We start from the raw sequence: 10163 nt of genomic DNA, 5'->3' as shown, positions 1-10163 counted from the left end.
CTCTCTCTCTCTCTCACACTCGCTCGCTCCGCTATAGTTGGTAGATGTTGAGCATCTTCCTGGCCTTCATCCCTGGAGACAGCAATCAGCCACCATCTGGTTTAGCATCGCAGGATAGTTGTCTCTAACCGACCCCATGCAAAGGCCGACTTCCTGAGATGTCAGTGGGGCTTGTGTTGTTTCATTCATTCAGGGCGGTGTGTGTGTGTGTGTGTGTGTGTGTGTGTGGGGGGGGGGGGTATCCTGTAGGTTACTCTGGCCCTTTTTTCTCTTCAGGGGCCCCAAGATGTATCCTCAAAAGGATTGATGCATCTCCCACGCAAAGGAAGATGGCCTTTTCCCCTGTACAGAGAGCCGGATATCGAGAGTTTTGACTACAAAGAGTGTTTATACACATTCCATACTACACACACACACACACACACACACACACACACACACACACACACACACACACACACACACACACACACACACACACAGACACACGACTGCAGAATTCACATTTTGCCTATATGTAGCGTGTGTTACTCGCATTGCTTAATGCTACTTGCTAGCATGGCCTTTGGGAATGTGTCCCAATATGAGATGTGTTCCCTCAACTCCTCCCTGAAGCTATCAGCCTATCAGAACGCAGAGGAGGACTGCTCCTGAAGCTATCAGCCTATCAGAACGCAGAGGAGGACTGCTCCTGAAGCTATCAGCCTATCAGAACGCAGAGGACGACTGCGCAGAAAGAATCTAGGAAGTGCTTTATTCTCCTCACTCACTGATAGTGGGCCTTGGAGAGCTATGCTTCGCTGAAATCTCAGGCTGTGGAAATTCGAGGCAATGGTCTGGTCTCCCCGAGGAGAGCAGCCTCTAGTCTGTACTGGAGGAGAGCAGCCTCTAGTCTGTACTGGAGGAGAGCAGCCTCTAGTCTGTACTGGAGGAGAGCAGCCTCTAGTCTGTACTGGAGCCAACAACAGCACAGCATGTGGAGATTTCTTCCTCCTCTTATCACAATTCTCCTACAATACATCTTGACTGAATTATGACTTTAAACCAGTGATACTAACTCAACCCGAGGCTCTAGAGCCACATGCGGCTCCTCTATGGATAGTTGTAGAGATGGGCCGATACCATTTTTTTCAGACCGAGTACGAGTACGAGTACTTAATTTTGGGTACTCGCCGATACAGAGTACCGATACGAGTACTTTTTGTTTTTGTTGAGTAACCACTTATTTTACCCCCTTTTTTCCCCCAATTTCGTTTCATTGTCATGCCTTGTACTTTTAATGATACTGTAATGTTCAATTACCACAATGAAAATAATAACACTGCTGATTCTTAAGATACTGTTTATTTGTTTACAGTTTCTTTACCTTCTTTAAGCAGCACACACCAGCACAGCCAAAACCCAAAACAGAATTGAGTACAACAGTATGTTAAATAATAGTAAACAGTCAAATAAATGCTTAGTAGTCACTCTCTGTAACTCTCTCTGTAACTCTCTGAGTTTTTGTATTAATTGTAATACATTAAGGTACAAAATATAAAACAACTTTCACTGAGTTTTAAACCAAGGAGGTCCAGAGTACTCGGGCCAGAGTATCGGGACGTTCTCCCGATACCGATACAAGTACTTGAGTACGGTATCGGAGCCAAGTACCGATACCAGTATCGGTATCGGCCCATCTCTAGGTAGTTGTGGCTCGTTTAAGTCCTACTTTAAATAAATAAATAAACAAACAAACAAACAAACTAATGAATACATGAAAAGATAAAGGGATGAAAGGGAACTTTTTGATTGTGGCTCTTGCAAAGATTTTTTTTTGTCAATGTGGCTCCTGAGTAGGGCAAGGTTGCGTACCACTGCTTTAAATCCTTATCGTTAAGCAGACTTCACCTCTAAAATAAGAGATTTAATCCGGGCATCGATTTGTTATTAACACAAGCAGATCGACTTATGTAAGATGCTTTGCTGCGATGCCGTTGACTTGGAGAAAGAAGGGGGGAAAAAAACAAGTTAGCGTCGTTACTTCCCTTTGAATGATGTATAGGCTTTCTGATAACGTGATTAGCAGACTCTGGACGCAGCCTAATTGAATTGCAGGTAGTGAATGAGAGGAAGAGAATGCGGCAGGGCCATTTCTATTGTCTCTACTTAGCTTTAAAAGCTGCTGCTGGGGGAGCTTTCTTCCAAACAATTGGAGTGAATGGGGAGCAGGAAGTTGTGCTTCAAAAAGGCCCAACCCATGTGCATTACTGACTCAAATTAACTCAAAGTTCTGAGAAACTTTTTAGGCTATTATGCTAGGATTGCACCAATTAGAGATTATTATTCTCTGGTGTCCTGGTTTGGGAGATAATTAAACATTCATAGAAGAAAATACAAATGTTACCCTCCCACAGCGTGTGAATTCTCAACTGGATACAGTATTTCTTTGATAGCCGCAGAAGAATGCATTTGGCTGTTGTTACAATACTCTTTCAAAGTACAATACTCTTTTGGCCCCGGATAAGCAGCTAATTATCTCACACAATAAGCGTAGGCAGCTTCTTTTGTGTCGTCTTACAGAGATCCTATAGCCTCAAGAAACAAAAATCCTACCCGCACACACACACACACCCTTGACTTCCAACGCTAGTCCACAAGTCAACATCAAGGGTGATATGTGACCGCACATTGCAGAGAGCTTATAATGACTAATGATCAGGTTTATCGAGTCTGTGTCAACTTCTGTTCAGCTCAGTCTCTCTCTCTCTCTCTCTCTCTCTCTCTCTCTTACACACACACACACACACACACACACACACACACACACACGCACACACGCATGCAGGCAAGAGATATGCCAGACGACCTGCCACTCCTTCTCACCTCCTGGACACACTGTACTGTGACGACAGTGCAGCTGGAGGAAGTGGAGCAATACGCAATCGCTCTTTGTCATGCTATCAGTTACATCATTGCAAGCCACACCCCTGCCTGCAACGAGGTAGAATACAGACACTGCTGCTTAGTGCGTATGTTTTTCTTTTTCTTTCTTCTCTTTTTTTGATGAGTCAAAGTTAAACCAGGTGTTCTGGGAAAAAACCGAGGCCGCAACCTGGAGTTGTCTGTAGTTTCCATTCCGCAGTCTCTTTCCATAAGCCGAATCTGAAGGTGTGACGTTGCCCACTCAGATATATGACAATAGTTTTCATATGTGTGGAGGATTGTATCACTAGTGGTTCTCAAAGTGGGGTCTGGGGACCCCCATGGGTCCTTGAGGGGGTTCCAGGGCGTCCCCAACAAAAACCATCCATCCATAAGTAACACAATGACAGAATGTATGACGATTTTGATCGTGGGTTTCATACATCGGTGTTTCCCACAGGATTTTGAGAATTTGTGGTGGGGGACCGCAGCCCCCCTAGGGGGTTGCGGGGGCATGCCCCCCCCGCGAGATTTTTTTAAACATTTTAAAGTAAAATGCATGAATTTGGTGTACTTTGAGAAAGCTTAAGAGCAAAATTAAAAGGCTAGATCTATGAAGAACATGTCATCATTACTGTGCTGTGGGTTTACAATGACAAACTAAATTTCTCCCTATAGGTCAGGGATACTCAACTTGCTTTGCCACTTTCGTGAAATGATAGAAGGCGAGGCGCCAGTTAATAAACAAACAATATACATTTTTCTGTAGCGGATTGTAGGTTTTTGGGGTGTCAGCCGGAGTTTAGGCTGACAGTGTTGTGCACACCGGATAGTTAGTTAGGTTAAAGTACATACATAAGTGCCTGGGTAGCGAGCAGATGGCGGTATTTGACAATTTAGCAGCTAAATCATAGATTATTGAAAGATATTCCATATTCCAGACTGAAATGCTATAACAGGAGTATTGGCCAGAATGACATGAACATTTATTGGACACTTATTCAGCGGATATCTTGCATGTTGCGTTCAGGTGCACTGTAAAAAAAAAATATATATATATATATATATTTTTTTTTTTGGTCAACATCTTATTGTGGCGGTCAAAATATTATTGTGGCGGCCCGCCACAAATTCCTTTATGTATGGGAAACACTGTACATGTTCTGTAATAAATACAATATCTAAAAGCAAGAATCTTATCAGATGGGGGACCCTGGGCGCAAAAGCTTATCAAATGGGGGTCTGTGCTGTGGTATAATTTGTGTCCGTTTAGGGGTCCTCGACCATTAGCAGTAGAGAAAAGGTTTTGGTCCAATCGTGAATAACGGTTTTCATGATCACGTCATCTTGTTGTGTTTAGCAGGAGAGTTCTCCGTTCACCTGTGTTGTGTTGTGGCCTGATGAGGAAGTCCATGTATGGGCGGTCAGTGAGATTGGCACCGCTCATAAAAGAGATGATGAAATCAACCGCTGGATGAGATAGAGGAGAATGTGTACTATGGCTGTACGGCCGCTTGTTTTCTTATGCTACTCAAGTCTGAGCCTCAGGCGGAGCTCCGTTGGTAATGGCCAGTTTGAGCTCACCTGCCTCACTCTCGTAAAGAAATAATAAGCGATCAATAAACGCAGGCTTGATGCAGCCGGCTGATGTGATTATGGGCCTATGTGGCAGCCAGGCACAAAGCAGCTTAATTAATCAGTATTCTTATTAAGAATCTATCATCCAGGATGCTCAAAGCAGATTGATGGCCACTCGGCTGTTTATCCAATCACACGTCCCCCTTCATAATATTCACAGCTGCACTGCGATGACAAGCCTTTGTTTATTATACAGATGCTTTCTCGGCCCCAGTCATAATTAGTCGGCTAATTACATCTGGTATGGCTCCTCTAATTAAAACGGTCAGCTTGCTTTCCCAGTCTGCCTCTGTTCCCAGTCTGCCTCTGTCTGTTGCCTGGACTGCTGGGCCGTGAGGTTCATGTCAGGGAGGTCCCTCGGGGACCGGCCTAACGAGGAGGACGAGGCAGCCAGGGAGGGAGACAGCTGTTGGCGGCTAATTCTCGCTGATTTCCAATTCCTCTCGCTGTTCGCTTTGCGTGAACTCAAAACAACACAATGAATCAACCGCACCGAGGGAGAAGGCAAATTAAACCAACAAGATGAATCTGTGATATTTAGTTCCATTCCACTGGTTTTTTTTAGTTGAGGAATCTATCGAAAGGAACAGTGTGTATTTTCCCTCATTTGTGCACATGAGAAATGGCGGCGTGTGCAGGTACAGTTACTGCACTGTGCGAGGGCTGTTAGGCGTGTCCTCTTTACAATCTGGAGTGTATCATGCAAGCATGTTGTGCCTCTCTCTGCTGTCAAGAGCAGACACGTCTGGGAATGCACAGCATTACACCACCAGCTATGTCTTTGTAATAAATAGGAGGAGGCAGTGGTCACGTTAACCCAATATTTGACTGATTAAAAACAAAAAGAATGACGGAAATATCTGAAGGCTGTCTGTCATTTTAACACAGGTAATGATAGATTATGGATTTTTAGTAGACCCTGTCTGTCAAAATGACAGACAACGAGAAAGTCTAATAACGCAACCTCTGGGAGGAAGAACTCGTCCCCCCGCCCCCGGGTTTTGAACCTATTGCCAAGATTAACCGTAAACTATACATTTAGAACATACGGTATTCGGTTTCATGCTTGTGTGTGTGCATGTAAACGTGTGTGTGTGTGTGTGTGTGTGTGTGTGTGTGTGCATACAATGTAGACACAGCTGACTGCCAGTCAGAACCCGTCTGACCAGCTCATGGAAGGCGACCTGCTTTCTTAGGACTCCCCTAGGACCTGTTCACAGGCCCTTTTCATTGAGAGAGATCCTCTTGTGTCTTCTGTGCTTATCAGCCACACTGCCTTCCTTATCCAACCACTTTGTTGCGTAATGACAGATAGCCCACATTCTCAGTCCACAGCTGTAGCGCCGTGCAGCAGCATCGCTGCATCAATAGCCTCTTTGTTATTTAGCAGTGAAAGCCAGAGACTGTGTGTGTGGGTCAATATTTGATTTAAGCTGTGTGGTATTTTTTGGGGTCATGTCAAGTAGTTGACCTATAAAAATCACATATACTTTCAACTAGGCTGAAGTTACCGTTAGGAATGTCACGCTGTCACGCGATACTATAATTTCTACTTCGATACCGATACGCAGGAAAATATCGATACTCGATACCATTTTCGATACCACGGGAAGGGGGGGATGACGACACATCAAGAGGCATAAAAATAAAGTTAGACAGATGGACGGACAGACGCACACTTCTCCATAATCTAGGCCTGATCAAACTTCAGATGAACCCTGCTCTAGCCATCAGAGCCATCAGTTTAGCTTGTTGAAGCAACCTGTTGCAAATGAGTATTGTATGCGATTCAAATCTTAGTATTGATACTTATCGATACTATTGATACCTGTTGCAAATTGGTATTGTATCCGATTCAAATTCTCAGTATTGATACTTTTCGATACTTTTGACAAGCCTAGTTACCGTATTTGAGATTTGTATTCATTTATGAGATTTCGTGAAAATTCCCTTCAGAAATGTGCATTCCTCTCGAATCTCGCGGAATCTCTGAATCACACCAAATCTCTTCTCAAAAGTGAGTGAGTGGGTCTGGAGAGGCGGGTTGTAGCGGTTGCTTTAACTCGGCTGAAGAGCAGTGGAAAGATCCAGCGCTTTGCCAGTATAAATACAGCCAGCTCATTTTGACTCATGAGCAAGCGCTCGCTTCAGCGCTGCCATTTGATTCCAATTGGAGATGGAACCCAGATCGTCTCTTTTCAACTGAAGGCTGGCCAAGTTATGACTGCACAGATCATATTCACAAACAGAGACACTTACACAAACTGCTACGTTTATGCAACACACTGGATGTGTCTGACATATTATGGGATATGTTTCGTGGTGCTTTGCTGACATTGCATTGCAAGTGCATATGTCTGCGATGTGCAGCCTGAGCCAGTATCACAGTATCACATTCATATGAAACATCTTCATCTTCTCTTTTTATAGGATTATTTTTGGGACATTTTAGAGAGAGAGAGAGAGAGCATCACTGAATGTGACAAATAATTATCTTGACGCACACAGACACATACTCTCACATGCTCACGCATGCACACACGCACACACACACACACACACACGCACACACACGTCAGTCACACACACACACACACACACACCTATGATTAATCAGCAAACACACATACACACAGATCATATACATACAGTCATATACACATTTGGGTGGTTTATCATTTTGTATTTAATATTGTATTATTGATCATATTACTGTTTTTTGTGTAGTTTTGTATGAGAGAGAGAGAGAGAGAGAGAGAGAGAGAGAGAGAGAGAGAGAGAGAGAGAGAGAGAGAGAGAGAGAGAGAGAGAGAGAGAGAGAGAGAGAGAGAGAGAGAGAGAGAGAGAGAGAGAGAGAGAGAGAGAGAGAGAGAGAGAGAGAGAGAGTAGGGATCTCATCTCAAAGCATTCTTATGTACTGAATCCAGTTCTTCTTCTTCTTCCTGTCCCTACAGTATGCCAAGGCATCACCAACAAATTCAACCTGCTGGGCTCCAAAGACGACCACTACCAGCACATGGTGAAGACCTACAGCAACTGCACTGTGGTGCTGGAGAACCTGGAGGTCACCCACATGGAGGAGCACCATGACCTGTCCTTCCTCAGGGTCAGGACTGCACACACGCACACACACACACGCACACGCATACGCACACACACACACACACACACACACACACACACACACACACACACGCACACGCGCACCGTCACGCACACACACACACACACACCGAAAACTAGGGATGCACAATATTGGATCTGCTGATATCCAATATGCCAAATTTGTCCCACTCTTTTGGTCAATTGCCGATGCCGATACCAATATATGTGCCCATTCTCTTCCACCTAATAACAGAGAACATCTTAGTCTCTCCTGTAGTGCAAGGCAACGTTTATTTAAGTAGCACATTTAAAACAACCGCAGTTGACCAAAGTGCTTAACATGTGGTGAGCAAATATAAAAGAGATACAATATACGGGGGAAAAAATCATAGTATCAGCACAAATTAAAGAGACAGTAAACAATAAACAGTGATATAAATAATGCTGACTCAGAATTCTGTCAGTCGAATTGGATTTGACTGTTCAATACGAATTTTCGACTATTCTTTTTTCTTCTTATTTTTTTAATAGACTATCTGGCAATCAGAAAATCCATTTGCGCTAAAGTCAGACATTCAGCACCCCCATATAGCTGGAATGGAATGATCCTTATTTCATTTAGAATCAATCCTCGGCTATTTGGGGTCACCCCTAGAGATAAAGAGGAAAATTAAGTCGAGGTGACAGCTCAGCTTGAGTTGAAAGCCACAGAATAAAGATGAGTCTTTAACAGTGACTTGAATGACTCTAAGGCCTCTTCAGTTTGCAAACATAAACATGCACATGTAGATGGTGCAAGGATCCGACAAACTTTTATTTTTTACAGTAGTCGGGTTTCCATCCACCCGTGTTTATGCGAAATTTAAATTTGCGCATAAAAAAACAGAGTGGAAATGCTGCCTAATTCGCAAAAGCCTCCAAATTTTGCAAAAAAAAATCACGCTTAAGTTGTTGAGTTGAGTTGAGAAAACTTTATTTATCCCCGGGGGGCAATTCAGTTTATACAGTTCATCACCGTTGCAAGTAAACATATTGTATTTCATTTCGGTCACAAAATACAAAAATACATATATACGCAAGAAGGGAAATAGGAAAGGAGCTCAGTGTGATCAGACCGAGATAGTGCATTTGGTTCCTCGTGTCCCTCAGCGTACATGGATCTGAGCCGCAAGGGTGCAGGACGCAACATTGTTTATACACATGTAAAGTGCATAGGGTGCATGTGTAAACAGTTGGTTTTAGAAATACATTAAAAATAAATAAAATAAAAAAATAAAAAGTAAGATAAAAAGTAAAAAAAAAATTTGCATACAGAAAAAAGTGCAAATGCTACGATACACAGTGTTATTGGTTCAGTGCCTACTACATGCATACAGTCAGTGCAGTTTTCTACTTCTCTGCATTCAACAGCCGAATGGCTGAGGGAATGAAGGACTTGGAGTAACGGTTTGTTCTGCAGGAAGGTGCCCGATAGCGCCGTCCCAGCGGCAAGAGGGCAAATTTAGGGATTTAGGGATTTGCCCTAATTTAAGGGAGGTGGAAAAGTCGGGTGTATCGATAAAAGGAAAATGCGAAACGTGCGGTGGAAACAGATGAAGCGATATTCTGTTGTCTCTCCATTCAATCACCAGGCAGTTTGCCTTGATCACTGCAAAACATGACATGCCGCACAATAGGGCTACACACGGTAAATATGCAGCACAATACCCGCCGTGGTAAACAGAAGAAGACTGGGATATTAACTTTAAGGCGACTCACGTCTAGAATTGAATGAAATTGCATTCATTTACTATCTGCATGCTCCGTGGATTATAACGTTATGCTTGTCGAGTCGCACCTGGTAATCCAGGAATTGCGTTATGGTACCTTTGTCTACTTGTAGACCATCAAGAAACTTTAAATGAATAACGTTAGATGTGTTTAACAGAGCTGTATATCGGGTCTAGCAGCTGATCAGCAGCTCAGACAGCCTCAAACACGAGGTGATTGACAGCTCTATAATTCGCAAAATAGCAGTGGATGGAAACGCACATTATTTCGCATTTTATTTTGCCGACTTTATGAAAATTCGATTCAAAGTTGCGATACATTTGGATGGAAACCCAGCTACTGTTACTATATGATAAACATGCACATGTAGATGGTGCAAGGATCCTACAAGCTTTTTTTTACAGTGTCTTTGGTGGTCTGAAGCCAGTCTGCCAGGCAGTCTGTCCTGCATCCTCAGGCTCTTCACTGCTCTTATCGCTTCAGTTCAGATCATTCGAAGCGCTGGAGGACGAGTCCATAGCGACGGGTGTTTGTAACGCTCTGGTTGGAACCTTGTTTGAACCCTCTTTGAACTACAGTACACACACACACACGCACGCACACACGCACACATCACACACACACACACACACACACACACACACACACACACACACACACACACACACACACACACACACACACACACACACACACACTCTTTCTCTAACATAAACTCAGTAGATCTGCAGTAACACAGACTATCA

At 43.5% G+C, this 10163-nt stretch overlaps 1 protein-coding gene across 1 annotated transcript in view; it reads left to right on the top strand.

The window, feature by feature from the left end:
• The window catches only part of egfra (epidermal growth factor receptor a (erythroblastic leukemia viral (v-erb-b) oncogene homolog, avian)), a 56285-nt gene that overhangs the window by 21369 nt on the left and 24753 nt on the right, over positions 1 to 10163 (top strand). Inside the window, exon 2 of the mRNA XM_083653815.1 lies at positions 7497 to 7648. Coding sequence (XP_083509941.1) covers positions 7497 to 7648 — 152 coding nt within the window. The remainder of the gene's footprint in view (positions 1 to 7496; positions 7649 to 10163) is intronic.

The sequence above is a fragment of the Poromitra crassiceps genome, assembly GCF_964638095.1.
Source record: "Poromitra crassiceps genome assembly, chromosome: 17".
NCBI lineage: Eukaryota > Metazoa > Chordata > Actinopteri > Beryciformes > Melamphaidae > Poromitra > Poromitra crassiceps.
This window is presented reverse-complemented; position numbering and strand designations above follow the sequence as displayed.